General features: G+C 42.1%; 1 protein-coding gene across 1 annotated transcript; it reads right to left on the bottom strand.

Moving 5' to 3' along the window:
* Nucleotides 1–1,092: 1,092 nt before the first annotated feature.
* appbp2 (amyloid beta precursor protein (cytoplasmic tail) binding protein 2) lies at nt 1,093–19,681 on the bottom strand. Its single transcript, XM_085130765.1, has 13 exons — nt 19,266–19,681; nt 13,766–13,854; nt 12,417–12,568; nt 10,811–10,934; nt 8,460–8,628; nt 8,280–8,369; nt 8,115–8,182; nt 7,930–8,035; nt 7,720–7,844; nt 7,259–7,344; nt 6,697–6,887; nt 5,101–5,266; nt 1,093–4,839 (listed from the first exon to the last, which is right to left on the bottom strand). The coding sequence occupies exons 1-13, from the start codon at nt 19,401–19,403 to the stop codon at nt 4,577–4,579; spliced, it is 1,767 nt and encodes a 588-aa protein (XP_084986891.1). The 5' UTR covers nt 19,404–19,681; the 3' UTR covers nt 1,093–4,576.
* Nucleotides 19,682–20,266: the final 585 nt, after the last annotated feature.

Here is a 20,266-nt window from a genome sequence, read left to right on the forward strand (position 1 = left end):
GTGGGCAGTGAATGTCGTTCTTCACGTGGGAACAAACGTCCGCTCGGACAGCTGCGTGCTGCTGCAGGAACAACAGCAGAGCCTAAATATGACATATACCATTTATTCCTTTATCTTAACTGTGTGCTTAGCATCGCTGTCCTGTTGGAGGATGAACATTTGCTCCAGTCTGAGATCCATAGTGCCCTTGAGCAGGTTATCATCAAGGATGTTTACGTATGGTGCTGCATTCCTCTTTCCCTCATCCTCGAGTCATTCCCACTTCCTGCTGTCGAAAAACATCCCTACAGCGTAATCCTGCCCCCACCGGGCGTCGCTGTAGTGATGGTGTTGTTCGGGTGATGAGCGGTGCCTGGTTGAGGTCTGCATGACAGACTAGTGTGCTGGGATGCATCATCAGTGATGTAACATGAGGTCATCGCAGGTTTTAAACCTCTCAACATCAGACACCCTCTCTCACCTGCAGCTGCAGTCATCAACACATCTGCCTTCTTGATCCAAAGACACCTCATGGCTTTCTCTGCTGCCTCGCTACCTGATCTAACGACCCTCATTTCTCCTGTCCAGTGATGCCTGGCGATAGAAGCACTTTGCAGAGTGAACACTTTACAAATCCTGGGCATCCCACCTCTGCATGCTCGCAGGACGATCGTCCACCTGTGCCTGCTACTATGCACACTTTACCTCGTTTGCCTCTTTTATGTGCTCTGCAGGGCACACTTTTAATTCCAGCACGATCAAATATATGTAAAAAAAATGTTTGTATAGCAGCAATGTTAACCCTTTAAAATCTGTCTTGTGTGTAAAATATCAGTGATGGAAGCTGTAAGGCTAGTCTATAAAAGGAGTAAAAGTTTCACAGTGAAATGTAGTGGCAAAGTAAAGTCTGAAGTTCCTTTCCACTCGTAGCCTTCAACTCGCTGTATTATGCACTATAACTCACCTAAACTTAAAGGAAGAAAACTTGAAGGTATCAAATAAACTGAATATTTCATCTCATTAATTAAACGTGTTCCTGTTGTTTGCTGGGATGTGGACGGTGAAGTCCAGATGTGTACAGCTGACGGACAGCAAAGAGGGAAACTGTGATGGTCAACGATGTTTTAATGTTTTTGAAGCTAACAGTGAAGCAGTAACAGGACAACAGTGAACACATCCCACACGTCTCCTTTGAACTCTGCAGAGAGAAGCGGGCTGTTGGAGACATCACAGCCTCATTTTGAACTTTGTCCTGAGCCCCCCACCCCCGACACCACCACTCGAACTACACTATTCCCTTTCAGACATCAGTAGATCGTCTCGGCCAAGCAGGAAAAAGGAACTTGCCCCTCAGCCGAAGCTGGATTAGAAACTTTTTTGTAATCCTCTGGAGAAGATGCAGACGTAGCCCTCACAGCACACAGTGTCAAATCATGCAAAGTTTCTCCATGATTCACTTCTTAAGACAAAGAAATATTCATGATTCTTCTCTTTTCTTTGTATGCACCTGTTTACAAGTAAAGTGGGGGGTCTATTTAAGCCAAAGCACTGAGTGTTTAGCTGAGAGCTGCACCTCCTCCTCAGCTACAGCCACTCACACGTTACAGAGGGAGACATTGACAGCACTGAAGCAACAGCAAGGCAAAGCTCGTTTTCTTCATTCATTCTTTTCAAAACAAACTAAATAGTAAATTAACAGCAGACTATTCATCCATGGCATCACATTCTCAGTAACGTTGCACACCATCAGCCTGTGTTCAGCCTCCACTGTGCAAAATCTCATCCTTCATCTGCTACAGGATGCGTCCACGCCTTCACGCCACTGTTACGCAGCATCTCTTTAAGCGCTCATTTCTCCTTCACCTCTTATATTGAGACTGCTTTACTGAAACAAGGGTCCATGTGTGATGTTAGAATTGCACTAACGATAAAATCCCATCCAGAGAAGCTGGCGATTCCCAAACTGTGGACTAAATATTAGACTGAAAGCATCTGCAGTGGAAGGCTTTACAGGATCACAGGTACATAAACAGCGCTGTGAACACGTGCTTGCCCCGTTCTTCATATATACATTGTTTTTTGCATTTTTGTCTCACTTTCAGGTCATCGTACAACTGTTAATATTACACAGACAAGCTCAAAATGTCGTTTTTAAATTCTGATTAAGGGTCAAAAGTTATCCAAACCTACCTGGCCTAAAATCTAAAAACTGGTCGAGTATGGAGGAGCGCTGGTGTTGGGCACGAACAACCTGTTTAAGGTCATGGACCTGCTGGTATATTTGGGATTGTGTTGTTCTGCTGCGTAACCCGAGCACGCTCGAGCTGTACGTCACAAAAGTTTTCCTTCAGGATTTCCGGGTTGAAAGCAGAATTCCTTTTTCCATCCAGATCCTTAATCATCCAAGCAGCCCACTCCCACTCCCTCCACACGCTCTTATTGTGATGTTCTTTTTATGAAATGCTGTTTTTGTTTTTTCCTTTTTCAAACAGGGCCAGGTAGGTTCTTTTTTCCCCTTAACAAAAATCACAAATCAATTAAAAACGTATGTTATCTCATTTTAAATGTTGTCTGATGATCTTAATCTGCAGTGTGACAAATATGCACGAAATGAAGAACTCAGGAGGCAAACACTTTGTGGCAGCACTGTAGCTTACTCCAAATATACAGAACAAAATCCAAACAGGTTTAAAATGGACCAACTAGGTGTTCAGATGTTTTGTTTTCTCATGTCAGTGAGCCAAACCCATTAACACGGTTGTGTCACGCACACAGCTCTGGCTACACACCTGCTGTTCAAAGTATTTGTGTGTGACAGGCAGAAGAGAGTTGGCTTTAAGAGAGACAGAGGCACTAAAAGAGCTGTTTTCAGATGGACACTGACTTGAGCGGCTGCCCCGAGGCTCAGGATAAGGTCAATAAGGATTATTTAGAACTGAGAATAATGAAAAGATACAATATTACAGTCTGAAAATAAGAATATGTTCCTTTAAAGCCCTTTCGACACAAAGTATGTAATGGTCGTTGCATACTTTGTCCACTAGAGAGCCTAAGTTAGCTTTAAATACCAACGTGGCAGCTGTAGAGCTGGTGTCCTGCAGGCTTTAGATATGAGCCTGGGTCAACACACCTGAATCAAATGATTAGTTCATTGTCAGGCCTCTGGAAACCTTTTTAATTGAGCCATTTAAACCAGCTGTGTTGGATCAAGCACATCTAAAACCTGCAGGACGCCAGCCCTTGAGGCCTGGAGTTCCCCCACCCCTGCTATGGAGCTGAGATGTCAAGTAAAGCTGAAAAGCAGCCTAAGAATGACAGCTGAGCTTTTAAATAAAGCAACAGATGAGATTCTGGACAGTGAGACTCTGAACGATGGGCCAGTAACAGAAAAACATATCAGGAACTTTTCTTTAATTTTCTGACAGGAGGGTGTGAAGCAGAGAGGCCACATGCACAAGAATCAGGCTGCTATGCAAACACGCACACAAGCACACAATATTGGTCCCCACTGTAGCGCCGTTAAGGATATAATAGTTTATTTAGCACTTCAAAATATGGGTCCGTCTACAGACAGATAACTGCAAGCTGGTGTAAGGCTGGTAGTCATCGGTGGAGCACTCGGGCACCGAGAGTTGTGTGTTCCACTCACTCACTCACACATACGGCCTCGAGGTGAACAAAGCGAGGCTTCGGAGCCTTTGCACATGTAGCAGCTTCCTCTTTGCCCTCCCATCCGTGTCCCTTGTTATCATAGTGTTGAGCCATTTCTCATTCAGTAAGAAAACATAAACAAAGGGCTACATGAACATATATGTTTGCATATAAATTATTGGCATTTTAATGATGCTATGTCAGTACTAAGCTGGAAAAAAAGACCTGTGAAAAGCTGTTGTGTGTAAAAACCACACCTGGTGTTATCACGTTCTCCTCCACGCAACTTTGAGGGTTCGCGTTCAGTTAATCGCAAAGAAAAAAAAAAAAAAAAACAACAACAAAAAGCCTTCAAATAAAACTCAAGTGTACAATCTGTATTTTCTTTAACTGTACAAGTGTCAAAAATATCCAACTATTTCCAGCTGTGATCGGCCAAGTGATGGTGCTGATGGATGTGCAGGTGTTCCACAGATGCTGTCGCGCAGCTCTCGAGAACGCGGCTTCTGTTCTGTGACGACGCTCCCGCAGATCTGAGCTACACTGGTACGGTACAAAAGCAAAACTGCTGTCCAGGAAGAGAAAGGCGAGTGAGATGAGAGGCGAGGAGGTCGCGCGTCATCCTTATAGGACGTCTGACGTTTCTTTTCGAGTCCCCGGTCTCAGGCATGTGTCCTCTTACTGTTGGAGAAACGCAGTGACTGCATCTTGATGGTGAGAGTGTTGATGAGGTTTGATAAGTGTCTTCTCTATTTGTTTTTTATGTCTGTGTGTACTGGCAGCATATAAAGTCAACCAAGCTGCCAGTGATGTTTGAATTTGCTGTGATACTAATCTGTGAAACTGAAGCATCACATTTTGGGCTCAAATCATGTCCACACCAGGCTAAAACCCACCCACTTGTCTCTTTCCCCTCCTCTCTTCTCCTTCTCATTCGGTCAACCAATCAGCCGAGACAGGGGCGGGTGGGGCCTAGGCTCTGGGCCAATAGGAAAGCTTGTACCACCTCCTGGGTCTGCTGGGGTGTAGTGTTGACGTCCTCCAGGGCATCCGCCACTGCAAACTGCCGGTCCCTCAACCGGTTCCAGTTGGACAGTACGTTGTGGTATTCAAACACCTTCTCGTAGTTTCCCACTGAGTTGTAGAGTTTGATCAGGCCTCGGTAGTCGTACTCCAGCCCACTGTAACCCTCGCCAAACAGCTTTTTACCTGTGAGGACAGAAACATCACAGACCATGTGACACTTGTTTGTGATAATATTTTACCCTCTTCCATTGTAGCGAAGTCAAGTCAGCTCTACATAAATGATTACATAACAATAACAGCAAAACTTGGCAATTAACTGAGAAGTAGGTTGAGTATGATGCATCTCAGTACAACATGTTCTGTGATGAAGCAACATCAGGCCTTGGGCCTCATTTACTGTGACACTAAAAAACATGGACGTGAAGTTGTTCTGCTCTTACTGACCGATAGCGATGGAGCGCAGATAGAGCCTCTCTGCATCTTCGTACTGGTTCATGTCATAGTTGTAGAGGGAGGCCAGGTGACCCACAGACAGAGCCACCTCGTAGTCCTCGTGGCCCAGTAGCTGCTCCTTAATCTGGATGGCTTTGATGTGCATCTCCTCTGCCTCCTGGTTACACAAATACATGTGCAAGACAAAGAGATGTGAATCACAAACAAAGACAAAACTCAAAGGCAATATTTATTTGGTTTCCATGGCTTTTCCCATAAATCAAACATCCAGCTACGTTTCCACTGGTTCAGTGCCTGTAAGTGTTGTAACTGGGTCAAAGTAAAGTTGTTACATTACACTCTGTGAAAGCAAGTTATGGCCTTTCACACTTAAACTGTTTTCCAGTCCATTTCCAGTGGACTAAAAGGAATAACGTGTAGTCCCAAGTCGGTCGCTCATTAACAGCAGGATGTTAGATACTTGCCCAAAGTCACTTCAGCTGCAGACTACAACTTCTGCAGGATTACTTTTAACCTCCACTATAGGCCAAAGACAGCATCTAAGACTACGTTCACTCTGCAGGTCTTGATGCTCAATTCTGATTTTTTCATCAAATGCAATTTTTTTGTCTGCTCGTTCACACTACAAATAAAATGCGACAGTAAACGCGCTCTAGTGTGAACGCTTAAAGCGGCCGCATGCGCAAAAGAAGACGTCACACACAACGCGCTCTGTTTAGACCCAGAGCTACAGTATTGTTTGACTGATGGCCTTAATATAAAGACTTCGGACTTTACGTTTCCCAATTTTGCTTTAAGTTATTTTGTTATTTACATAATAATGTAAATAACCTAATAATGATCCTTATTGCTGTTTTAGAGGAGCGGTGCTTCAAAGGATAGTTGCAGATTTCTGTCAGAATCTGCAGATTATACAGTACAAATAAAATGTTCACGTTTCTCCAACGTTGTCTTCCCAACAGTTTCACCGGATGACCAGGAAGCGTTCACGATGTCTTCTCGGGCGCTCCGCTGCTGATAATTGGCGTCTGTCTTGTGTCAGTGACGTAAAAGACGGATTTAATACGACATGACCATCAAACAGCAGCTTTCTAAAACATCAGATATGTATCGGAATCAGCACCACATACGAAAGTGACCCAGATCGGATTTGTGCCGTTCACACTGTCACACCATGATCGGATATGGGTCGCATAGGGTCAAAAATATCAGATTTGATGCGCTTTCACCTGCAGTGTGAACGTAGCCTAAGACTGGTGCCCACTCTTTAGAAATGTGCACCATCTGATATTTGTGTAATCCCCACCAACTGCAATGACAATATTTCACATCTCATCATTTCTGGCTTTAAATAGCAAAAACCCTTCAGTCTCCCACAAACAGTGGTTTGAGCACAATGTGACTCACTCACACAAACACTCATCTCTTAATCAAGATGAGGTGAATATGGAAAGCTGTTCTCTGCCTTTTCTTACACTGAGATTATTTTTATCACAAGGCAGCACAACCTGCACACGCTGGGATGGTTTATGCCCCTTAATTGTAATTATTGTGTAAAATATTACAAACCACACACGTCCTCCTCACCTTAAACTTCCTCATGGACTGGTAGAGTCGTCCGAGGTTGCCATAGTGTTTGGCTGTCTGTACGTTGAACTCTCCGAAAGCCTTCTTGGCCAGCTGCAGTGAGGAGAGGTGCAGGTCGTGAGCCTCCTGCAGGAGGCGCTCTTCTGTCTCTTTGTTGTGACAGTCGATGGCGATTTCTTCCAGAATCAGGGCTGTTGGGGAAAAACAAGCAAACGCGGATGGAGTCTATAAGACATAATGTACAGCTTCAAACAGATACAGCACTGTGCAAAAGTCTTGAGCTATCCCTAATTTCTTATGTTTCAAAGGATTCAGACTCTCCCAGTAAACTGGTCTTAATCAATAATTCTCCAGGCGTCCTGAAGCTCTTTCAAACTGTTTGTTTTGGCTGCTTTTTCACTCACTTGTTGAAGGTTTTTTTAATTTGTCAAACCACAAAGGTTTGACCTACAAATAGACAACTTAGCAAAGAACCAGTTTTAAATTATTCTTTCAAGGTACTTTATTACAAGCAGCCAATCACACACGAGCCCAATACTACTGTCCACTTTGCCTGCCTTACCTTTGACTCTCTTAGAGGAGGCCAGCAGAAGATGGTCCTCAGGCAGAATGTGAGTTATGATGTCTATGGCACGTTCTGCATGGAATCTGAGGGACAAACACAGCGCTGTAGCTCAGACTTGGCTGTAACTCTACATATTGGGGACAAACACTTCCAAGAATATCGTTTCCATTGAACAAAGTTGTTTTGCAGCTCATACGGTCCAAAAGTGGATCAAAGGTCTCACCATTAGGCAATGCTGAATCACAGCCTTTGTATACACGAGGAGCATCACATGATTAATTACACAACAACAGGCATCTCCAGTCATCTTTACGTCTGCCCGTGTCTACAGTTAAACATTTGATATGTGCAGCTGCATACACATTCCTAAACACCAGAGTCTGACTTCTGGTGTTGGACTACATTTACAAGGCAGCTCATGAGGAATGTAATTAGCCGAGTTGAGAAGATGCACTCACAGAGCGTTGTCAAATTTCCCAGAGCTGTACTGGTGCACGTATGAGGAGTAGGCTAGGTCTTCATGGGCTGTGGCAACATGGATGTTCTTCCCCCCAAAGACCGATTGTCGGATATCCAGAGCTGTCTGGGATTTGTACATCAGACAAGATTGAATTAAATAACATCCCTGAAAACAAGAGCATGCTCCTGTAGCACATTGCTCTACGTACCTGGTAAATAGCAACCGATTGGCATATGTTGTCCACATTTAATAAGTAAAATCCATAATCTAGCAGCGTGTCGGAGTACTTGGGATGCTTGTGTCCAAAATGTTCTCTGTAAGACAATATTTTCAGTCAGAAACTGCGGCGTTAGAAAGTACCCTGTTGAGTCTTCATTACACCCAGCGGGTTACCTTGCTAGAAACACTGCATGTTTGATCAGCTGCTCTGCTTTTCTGAACTCTCTTTTCACCACGCAGGCCTGCAGGGAAGAGACAGTTTACACATGCGTCTGGAATACTAGTGTAAAAATTCAGACGAAGACCGATCTGAGCGATAAATACATGTGTGAGTGTTACCTTGGAGGCCTGGCGAAGGACATCAACCACTACTTTGACAGGCAGCCCTGGAGTAATTTCCTTCATAGCCTCTATACACCACCTGTACGCCTGAGAGACAAGGTCATTGCAGACAGAAAGGACTTTCAGTTGTCTCAGTATCAAAACTGTAAAGCACCATCAGTGGTCAAAGCTACACACCTCGTCATAGTGGCTTTTGGCAAAGAGCAAGGCACAGAGCTCGCCGTACAGCGCTGCCTTGTTGGCCTGGTGGCCATGTTTGGCTAGTTTGTCCATGTAAGACTGAGCAAGCTTGAAGGTCTCCTCCCCAAGGTGGTACTTGCAGTTGCCATTACGGACATGAAGCAGCCTGAAGAGAGAAGACAGGGACGCTTCAGTCTCAGTCTTATCTGCTGTATTACTGCATAACTGTCCATTTAAAAACAACAAAAGCTGTGGAAGGAAACTGCTGCACTGGTTGCACTGAAAATAACTGGATTCAGTTTTCCGCAATTTGCAACACGTGTGTGTGCATGTATGAGAGAAGTGGCTCAGGATGGCTGTCACCACTGCTACCGTCTCCTGCATTCCTCAGTTTGTACGGATGGTGAACCCCATCTTTAATGTGGTGTTAGTACCACCACACGGGACAGTCCTGTTGATTTTCTACACTATAGATTTCCAGTGTAACAGCGAATCGAGCCACATGCAGATGCTCTCTAACGACACTGCAGTGGTTGGGTGGGCAGGAGTCAGAGTACAGGTACTGGTGAGACGTTTTGTGGGATGGTCCAACAAAAATCTCCCTAGAGCAGGGCGATATGACCAAAAATATTTATCACCATATACATTTGAAAATTTGTGATACTGTGTGAACTGTATTGTGAACTGACACTAGACAAAATACTTTACAACTCCACAACTTTATTAGTGCAAAAAACCCATCAATGTATTTTCACTTAAACAAGCAGCTGTTTTTTATCTGCATTAAAGTTACATAAAAATGTAACAGTGCAAATTCTTTGCTGACAGTTTAACCAAAAGGCATTTCCAGTGGAAACTGGCCAACATATCCTCAGCATAACCATGTATAATATCCACAAAACTTAAAAAGAGGTTAAACACACACAATACGGTAATATTATGTTGAAGCACAGCACGTATCACTCCGTGAGGCTCCGCCTACGATAGCCATAATGCTCTGACAATCCATCAAGCGGTGCGGCTTCGTAGCTTAGCAAAGTCGTACTAAAACATTTGACAGATTTTCGAGCGCCGTGTACATAAAATCATTTCGAGGTCAGTAAACACAACCAGAGTTCATACATAAGGCACACGGGATTATAAGGGGCTCTGTCGACTTTCAGAAAAATCAAAGGATTGATTTTAAGTGCGCCGTATTCTCCAAACAACACGGTAATAACGACGGCCCGCTAGCATGCTCTACCAAAAATAGTGCTTTGTTGTATATCTGACGGACAAAAGCTAAACCAGTTCCACACCAGTGAAGCTGCAGCATTTTTACAAACCAGTTCTGGTTCATCCGTTTCCTTTAACGATCCGCTTTCACTCTTCTCATTCTGCATCGCCGCCATGTGCGTATGTAAACAAAGGCACTGCGCATGCGCGGTTTATCCATATTCTATCGCCATATTTAATTTTCCTATCGTTGCCCAAAATTACACCGGTATTACCGTGAACGGTATGATATAGCCCAGCCCTAAATCTCCCCTTCCTGATCGTCCCCAGGACAAAGATGGTTGCTGACTTCCATAGTTCACTTAAATGACTGGACACTGAACTGGAGAACCCAACAGTGATGCTGTGTACAACAGGTGGATGAACAGTCTCTACTTTCTCCGGATGCTGGTAGACATGTCAGCAGGATCAACAAACTAATCTGGAATCGTCATTGGGCAGCAGGGACAGGCGGTCACTGAACAAACTGCTCTCCATCACGGACAACCCATCACACCCACTCGGTTACACACTACAGAGACAGCAGAGCTCATATAAAACTGCACCACAGCTTACATGTTTGTCAACACACCAAATATGCTACAGAAACATCTGTATCAAACATTTTTGCAGCTTTTTCTTAGCTCTACAGTGTTCAGTTTATTCATCAATACCATTTGATAGGATTCATTTATATACAAGGCCTTAAATATGGGCCCATGGTACTTCTAACAATGTTGCTTTTTTAGTTTATAACAGTTAGTGTTGTTACTCCATGACAGATAGCTGCTACTTCCACTCAGAAGGAAAGCTTAACCGTCTGTGATGAGATACAGTTTCTGTGTTTTATCTGTTTTCATCTGATAAGAATCAAATAATAAAAAACATAAAGACAGACTGTATAACAGCTCTTCATATTAATCACTCAGTGGCTTTTATTCACAACTAACATTTCAAGCTGTGCTGTCAGACGCCTAAGTGTTCTGGGAGAAAACACTTGTGTAACATCATATCTGGCACATCTAACAATTATGGTATTGTAACTATAGGACACAGAGTTCCTTGGTGAAAATAAGCAGCTCTTTGACACTGACCTGACACAGCATTCCACAGCCCGGTAGCAGTGGAGGACCTCGCTGTGGAGCGTGCACAGCTGCAGGCACGACAGAAACACTTTCTCTGCATCTCCATACCAGCCCGCATCAGACAAGAAGCCACCTACAAACAGAAACATGACAGTCATCTGTCTAACACGGTCTCCACTATGGTGTCTGCTGGTCATAGCACAAGGGTCTTAAAACCAAACTTTGACTGGAAGTTTGGTCACTTAGAAAGAAATGAGCAGTCTCTAAGTTTTAAGGCACAGAGAACATCAACCCAAAATCCAGAAAAACACATGATGTAAAAGTTAATGACATGCAAATCAGTTTCTAAGTGAAATAAATATTTAGTATTTTGGTGGAGAAACCCTTGTTGGGAAGCACAGCAGTAAGATGTTTCTTGTAGGGATTTTGGCCCATTGCTCTTTACAGAAACTCTAAAACATGGCTGTTGCTTGGCAACTTGAGGCTTCGGCTCACTCCACAAATTTCATATAGGAATGCCAAGCTTCCTCTTTATCCACTCCTTTGTTGCCTTGTTGGTATGTTTTGGGTTAATGTCATGTCATTTTGTTCTTTGGTGGAGAAACTGGAAAGAAACTGATTCTGTAGACAGGTGTGCTTTATACACATGATGAGTTAAGATGGGGAGTATCTGGAATTCACTGACTAATGTTTCAGAGATCTGTGGGAGCTAGAACTCCGGCTGGGTTGTAGGAGATCAAATATTAAATAAATTCTCTCAATGACATGACAATTATTATAATAACATATTATCATAATACATATGGCCTAGGGCTGTTCGATATAACGATATATATCTGATGACGATATAAAAACATCTATCGTTTCATTTTACTCTATTGTTTGTTTCGTGGTGTCGCAAAATAAACTGTTTACGGCAATATTTTGTCATTATTTTGATGGTCACTGTAGTTATTATTAATTTCTTAAAGTTCTCTCTTTCTCTTATATTTAATATAACCACACTACGGACGGACAAGCGCCTGTTTTTATGCGTTGTCGTTAGCAACAACGACGGTAACACCATCGTGTGTCCGGTTGTTTATGTTCCACATAAACCTTTCACAATAAAGCTCAAGATCCTGTTGAGACTTTTCAAAATAAACTGAATCACGTGAAAGAGCAGATTATTTACGGATGAGAAGTAAAAAAGACGCCAGGTGCTAAAAAATAAACCTTAGACTCAAACGTTAGAACAGGCTTTTCCCCGCAGCACGCCGTGTAATAAATACTCACAAAGAAAACGGCGGCCGTTACAACTTATGTCTAAAAATGTATCGTTTCCTGCATCGGTTAAATCACTCGACTCCAGCAGGAAGCACTTCCCGCAAGTCGAGCTGCCCGAGATTCACAGACTTTACAGAAAATGTTACATTTTTGTGATTTATATCGTTATCAGACGATAGATGTTTTATATCGGGATATGAGAGTTTGGTCATATCGACAGCCCTAATATGGCCCACATTATATGTTTTTTATATTGTACGTTATCAACCACCTAACATAAGGACAGCTCTGCACTTCTATCCCACACAGTGCTTATCTGAAGCCTCCACTGCCCAGCCCTGACATTTACCCAGCACAAAGCCAAACTGGATGGCCTTCTCTTTGACGTGGGCGTCAGACTCGGCGATGTAGGAGCAGCGGCGGCTGAAGGAGTTTGCCAGAACTGAGGCCACTTTCACACCGTGGTCCATCAGGGCCTGGAAACAGTGGTGCAGGAGGTGTCTGCAGTGATGAAGTCAAAGGGAGACATCGGGTCAACAGTCAAATTGCAGGAAACACAAAAAATAAAAAAATTAAAAAAATCCAGTGCAGAAGCAGCTTTTAGCGTAAACAGATTCTCATCAGACACGGCCGTAGACAGCATGGCACCATCCCTACTGTACAGAACACCTGGCACAGTTAACTAGCAGTAAGAATATCACACAAGGGACCGTCAAGAAATGAACAACAGGTCAGTGTACGCAGTTGATGTCCTCGTCATACAGAAGGGATCTCATTTCCATATATGGGCATTCCTCAGTCTAAAGAAGATTCACATGAAACAATGTGATAGGTGTCAAATGTGTTTTCAACGATCTACAAACAAGACCTTAAATTCTCTAGTTAGAAATTATATGATGGAAGCAATCACAATAGTAGAGTTTTGGTTGATGGACATCACTTCCTTCCTCTCTGTTCCAGCATCATTAGTGTTTCACACCTATCAGTCTGCCTGACACTACATTTAACAGAGTGGACAAAAGAGTTTTAAACTTCAAATGGACATGACAAAGAGCTAAAAACTGATTTCTCTGGTTAACTAAAAACATGTTTAACATCATTTAGAGCACCCGACTAAACATATGCTTGGTTCCAGTGTAAAAACTGGTTCCATCTACTGTTGGAAAAAAGAAGAAGAAAAAAGAGGATTCCAGTATGAACAAATGAAAATGCAAGTTTGGTGATTGATGAAAAAACTGGCATTCCCCAAACTCCAAATACCATCTTTACTGATGACAACATGGCCAGAGCTGATTAAAATGACTCTTTTCTACCCTCCTAAATTTAAAGTTTAACATCCCAGTGTACAGTGACATATACGTGTATACTTCCTCTATGTTTAGTAGTCAAAGGGTATCCAAAGGTTAGGAATATTAATATTCCTCGTTTTACTGGATTAAGATGGAAGTTCTGTTTTTCATTTAACGTGTTGCCATGGTGAATTGTGCTATCAAAGCTCCATTGACGGTGGCTTTCTTTCCCTACTCGCACACACTAAACTCAAGGTGAACGTACTCGGAGTTAACTGATCTCAAAGGTAATCAACTTGCAGTTTATGGTTAATCTCAGACTCTGCTGAACCTGCTCAGGACTGCAGTGGATGTGTGAAAACTACTTTAGGAGAGTGATGGGCACAGTGTGGCCCCATTATGTTCTTACCTTTTGTCTGAAGCCCGCAGCACTTTAGCAAACACCTCCAGCTCACAGAACTCTCCCCCCAGCTGGCAGAGTCGACCCTGCTGGTAGAGCTGAGAGCACAGTGAGACATGAGATTCAGTAACAATACAACAGATGTCATCTCTATAGGCAACAAGTCAAATTTCTTAATGTACAGGGGAACCGATGTTTCAGCTGCAGGTAAATGACAGTCTAACCTGTAACTACAGGAGTGAAGCTTTAAGTGATGCAACCAATGTTGTCTGCTGAACAGGAGTTTAAACAAAAAAAAATTGCCGATGTCTGGCCTGTCATCAAAGTGCACTCAGCTGGAAACTGTTATACTGAGCCAGGATTATGCTTGTTTATGGACATGCACGTGGGCTGCTGTGGACACCACCCTCCAACTCTGCTTGCAGTCTGCCTGGAATGTCCATACAGAGCATCACAATCACTTCTGATAAGAAAATCAACACCACTCAGATTAAATAGACCCTCGTACACTTGTGGACACAGACAGTATAATCCATATAATCCTTGTCACGAATGGCTCACCATAGTGGTGTTTGTGACGGAAACTATTAATCACAGATGTCTCTCTCCAAGGTTCTTACATGAAATCTCACCTAATGAAAACTTGCACTGCAGCCACTGCTGTACTGGGGCGTTATTTTGGTTGTGCAGCTTTAACCTTTCAGTGCTTGTAATGTAAGTCAAACGCTCTTCTCGCAAGTAGTCACCTAGCTGTGGAGGGCAGTGGGAACCAGAAACAGGAAACCGTGTGCAGTGTGGACAAGACAACTTCATGATATTAGGTGTGTGTGCCATTTATGTGTCACCATTTCATAGTGTGTGTAAAAACACAGTGACAATTGTCTAGAACGGTGCTTAAAATTCTAGCATGAACTCCACAGATGTTCATGTTGCCCTCAGGATGATTTGGCACACTGGTAAAAAGACCCGTCACCTAACATCAGAAGGTTAATATTTGAATTTCTCCAGTATTACTAATGACATTCAGATCAGTGTCAGTTAGAGCTGGGCGATATAAGAATTTTTCATATCACGATATGTTTTTTTCATTTCAGGCGATAACGATATTTATCACGATATATATCACGATATGAGCCAAATAACTATATTTGTAAGATTTAAATGTGCCGTTGCTCACAAGTAAAATGTGAAATAATCAGCAGCTTGTTTTGATTTAAATATTTATTTCCCATAATAAGTTCAACAGGGCAGATGTACTTAAAATGAGGCTTCAGTTTAGGCAAAATAAAGGCAAATATTACAAACTACACAAAAAGTAGCCGCTAAAGCATTTAAGTTTCAAAATAGAACAAAACAGACTAAATTGTCAGTTCCACTTAGAAACAAAATATTAATTCTAAAAATAAATCTTAGTTTGTTTTACAGAGGAAGAGACAAAATTGACTAACTTATATAATATTGCTTTGGAAGCGCTGTCTGAGAGAAATGTTTATGTCCAGGTAGTTGGTAACGAGGATCCATTATCTTAATTAGCGGCTTGAATCCTTCTTTTTCGACCGTGTTTATTGGTAGCATGTCTTTAGCGAGACAGTAAGCTACGGCATTCGTTATGGTGCTGTGTCTCTTAGCTTTTTTGTCATATGGTAAGATGCTGGAGAAAGCCGACTCAATTGACTGTTGCTGCTTCGCAGGGATTCCCCTGGTTGTTTTCGACGACGAATTAGCGCTTCCATTGAGCGTGCTCTAGTGGGTGGCACTGCTTCAGGTGATAAAAAAGGTTTGTTGTATTTCCAGACTTTGTGGGAACATGCTTTCGGGACAATTTACAGTGCGTGTTACTCTGTTTTTTGTCAGACTTCAAATAGCTGAAATACCTCCACACTATGGAACTTCTCTGGCCTTTCCTTTCGACAATCTCTTCGGCATTGGAACCGTCATCTGTTTTCTCTTCGGTAACCTGGTCACCCAAGCTCTCGGTTGATTTTTCTCTAGTCGGCACACTCATTTCCTCCATTACCCGGCCGGCACGGCGGCTGGCTGCTTCCCAAACAAATACACATGTGCGGCTTGGCACTTGAGCTGTGCCTAACAAGTTACGTAACGTGACGCTGCGGCTGTGATTGGTTCGGCTCTGCGCTACTTAATTTGTATTGGCTATTCATTTTTTTTATAAGAGAGAAAGAGAGAGAGATGAGGCCTATCGCAATAGTTTCATTTTTCTATCAAGAAAAAGTTATTTTGCAATACATATCGTTATGTATTGCAAATTTGAGCACACTGAGCAAAACTCCAGTATATCGTATCAAAAACACATCAGCAAAATGGGTAAACCAGCACTTGTGTTATTGTGCTTTCCTAATCATGTTAGGAGGCACTGAGCACATCGAGTCCATGCCCCAGACATCATGTCACTGTGTTTCTCCTGGGAACTGGGGCATCTGAGCTCTAAGGAAAAACCTTTTGGTTTATTTACCGAAAATATTTATTCGCGCTTTTACTGGATTTGCACCAGAGTCATTATATAAAAGGAGGAAATGTTAACGAAAGCGTAAGAAAGTAACAGAATCATGTCCATTTGTAGCAGAAGAAAAACTTTCAGGGGAAAACAAAGATAGTTTTACTGGGTTTATGTCACAGTGACCACTGAAATGCACAGATGGTGCAGACCACCCAAACCTTTGTTGTACATGTACAATGACAATAAAAGCCTATCCTAAACTTATAATTCTCTCCCCATTCAAGTCTGTACGGGTTTTAAAGTAACCGCCCAGCGGCGTTTCAGATCGCTTCTGTGTTTAATGTTGCTTCTAAAATGACTTTGGTTTGTGCCCACTAGGACAATAAACATGTATTTTTAAATGTTAATGAATCAATACAAACACAATTGAAAATGCTCTCTTTTCCCCTTTTCCATAAGTGTGAAGACGAGCTGTGTGACAGCTTAAAGGTTTAATTCTAACTGTTGGAAAACAGATATAGTAGGGATTTATAATAAACTTTTATACCATAAATCTTACTATTGGACCACTGACAGTGTCTAATGAAGGTTTTATGTCACCTTGACTCTATCTGGAACCTGCAGCACAAAGTAAGTTTAACACACTCAGCATATCATTTCTTTATCTGAACGTTTAAGCACTTTGGTCAGCAACACTGCAAAAGCACCATTTTAGTTTGTTTTCCAGCTGCTGTCGTGTTGTTGGTGTGAGAAAAAAAGCTCAGAATAAATAAATAAAATGGAATTCAAACCACTGCTTGCAAATTGAATATAATAAGTTCAACAAGTACAAAGAGGAGCCTTTTTTTATTTATCTAATTTATCTGCAACCAATGAGAAAATAAAACCTAATAATAATAATAATCAAGGAACACAGAATATGAATATTTATTCATAAGGAATATTTCCTCTTACTACTGCTCATCAGGGAAAAACAAACTGACACTACTAAAAAACTTCAGACCCTCTTACTATCCAAAGGGATCTTCCCGGGAGAGACACCATTTTCCTAAACACTGATTGGTCAGGAGGCAGTGTTTTGAATTTCCAGTGACTGCTCTATAAATCATGAGAACACACAGAAACCCACAGTGCCCAATTTCTTCCCAACTTAGCCTTAAGACACGTGGAGTAAAACTAATTATTTTTCCCTCTGTGTCTTAAGACTCAGAGAGAGGCGCACATAAACAGAAGGACTACATGAATCAAAGTTACCAAATTGCCCCAGTTCTTAGCTCCATTGGCCCCCTGCCTTAATGCACGTGAAGCTCTATTTTTTTTCCTTGTGGGGGGGCGGGCACACTGCAGTTTGCAGGTTAACAACAGCATGTTCTGATTGCTAATTTGCCACAAAATGTTCCCATTAGCTTATATGTCTAATGTTTGAAGTTTTGAGTGTGATCATATCAGAACCTGGCCGACCAGTGACAGCTTCAATGGCTGCAGCACCTGCCAGTAAGATGAACTACAACCATGCCAAGCTGGATGTGAAACCTCGTCTCTCAGGAAAATCAAGATCGATCCAAGATAAGGGCATTTTTGCCTGTAGCTATTTTTCTACAATACTTCTTACACTGACGATTTTGTTCTAATATCAGAAATGATATGAATATGGGCAGCAGCACAGTAACCTGGTGTCTGTCATACTTATAAAATAAACTGGGTTCACTTTGTTTACTTGGGCTAATAAAGCTGAGAGGCTTGAATACACTGAGTGCACTATGGCCTATTTAGTTAATCTAAAAATGATGCGCAGATTTCCCTCAATCGCTGCATCCAATTGATTGGCTGAAAACTGTTTTCAGTCGACTATGATTTTCTTCGGTTGTCTACAGGCCTACTGCGATGTTTACAGGAATCTGCAAATGGTTTTTGGCTATAATTGCATTCTTAAGTGTACCTAGATTTACTAATGTGCAAATTAATCTGTAAATATGCAGCTGGGGAGAGAAATGGCTGAGAAGTCTGAAATCTGTTCTTCAACAGCTGGAAATGATGACAAGTTGTTGTTATTGCAGTCACAATCAGTTATTTAGACAGGCCTCTCAGTTTGATAGATTGATGTTACACTACATTTTTTATATTTACAACCTCGATCCAAATGACATGCAACTACAAACAAAATCTCCAAACACATTTGCACATATTTGTGGCTACAATATTAACCCCAAAGAGAACACTCAAAGGATTTTTACACTTCTCACGCAATTGGTTTTAACACATGGTGTTACTTTTATCATTACTAAATAGTTAGCATACCATGACTGGGTGGACTAAAGGTTTTTTCCGTCAAAGTATTAGAGTTACACATCAGGTATACATCAATAAAGGATCTAAAGATGCACCCGTAGATTAAACAAATATCAGATCCTAGTGTACATTTTATGGGCATCTGGAATTATCTGGTGGGTGAAGATCGAGTAACTGTGAAACATGCTGTATTCGCGACCTTCATGTTTTTAAAATCCTTCCTCTGTCTGTGACGCCTGACCTCGGTGTGACACTTAACCAACTCCACGTATCAGAAGGAAAGAATCGCTGTCAAGGTTACAGTGGTTTAATATCGCTGTCCGTCTTTATGGAAAGCTGATGGTGATTGTTTGTAAAAGCACACGTATGTTGTAAGCGATGCGCTTTATATGTGAGAACGGCTAACGTCACTTTAGCCAAAGTGGGTCAGACCTGGACATGACAACACAAAAAACACCACACATCACGGAACCAGTTCATTTAAATGGACACTTGGGTAATTAGCGACAGTCTCGATGCAGTTTAATAATCCGCTTCAACACACACACTGTCACACTAGCTTTCTGTAATGTCGAGAACGGTTGAAGCAGGATAACTTGTTCGTTAGCCAAATCAGATTCCTAAGGAGGAATTTTCGATAGCTAGTCTAACGTTACCGACATTTCGCTAACGTTAGCAAGCAGTGTTAGCAGCTGACCACAGAAACTAGCACAGGATGTTAGCTGTCACATCATTGAGAGTCTCCTTACTGCTAAATCCTACCTTATAATAGACGTCGAACTGTATATTTTCTGGGAGGGACCGTATGTCCCTTCTTGACCGGCTGTAGTTGTCCACCACAGCCGAGATAGCAGTGTTGTACAACGTTTCTGGGATCCATTCGAGCTCCACCGCAGCCATGTTGTTTTCCCTCTCCAAAAAAGCCCCAGAAGCTACAGCCCTCCTCAACTCTCCTTACATTCACTACCTTACCACGATTGAAGCCCTTCTTCTGCGAGTCCTCATGCAACATTCGCTCCGTATTGACACTACGAATATTATTGTTGCAGACAAGTCAGTGTCTCGATTTAAAAAACCGCTGTTTCATTTCCATCCTTCTCTTTCATCTTCGACTACTCGTCGACCCTATAGCAGTTCCGTGCCCCCGTCCCGACGCACACACTCACGGGCGCTGACGCAATGACGTCATTGTGCAGTCGATGCTGAACCAACAGGCTCCAAGTAAAAAGTCACACTTCACATAAAGTAAAAAGATGAATTTACCGACGATTGCCCATTTAAGCAATGTACCAACCACCCACTCGTCTTTCCGTGAAGAAGCCGTGCTCCTTATTTGGCAGATAACAAACACATATCATAACAAATGGCAACAGAAAACAAAAATCCTTTACTTGTTTAATGTTAATGTACCTGACCAGCGCTTTGATTTCGTGTGTCAAATTTATTACAATTCCTTTATATTTAATGTGGCTAGAAAAACGACAGCCAATCATTGCACCAAAAATGTCGAAATGTGTTACAAAATGTGTCTAAATAGAAATAAGGAGTACTGACTGTGGGGAAATGAAAATGCACTACACTGACTCGAAACTTTGTTACAACAGGTGAATGTGATTCTAGATTTCATTTACTGTGAAATTAAGAAAAATTTTGAGTGAAATGTTGAACCCATATAAAATATGCAGAATATTTTACCTTTAATGAAAGGAGCATTTACATGGACCCCACTGGTGCATATGAACAAGGTAACTGAGTATGGTGAG

Source organism: Neolamprologus multifasciatus, chromosome 14, assembly GCF_963576455.1.
Source record: "Neolamprologus multifasciatus chromosome 14, fNeoMul1.2, whole genome shotgun sequence".
Taxonomy (NCBI): domain Eukaryota; kingdom Metazoa; phylum Chordata; class Actinopteri; order Cichliformes; family Cichlidae; genus Neolamprologus; species Neolamprologus multifasciatus.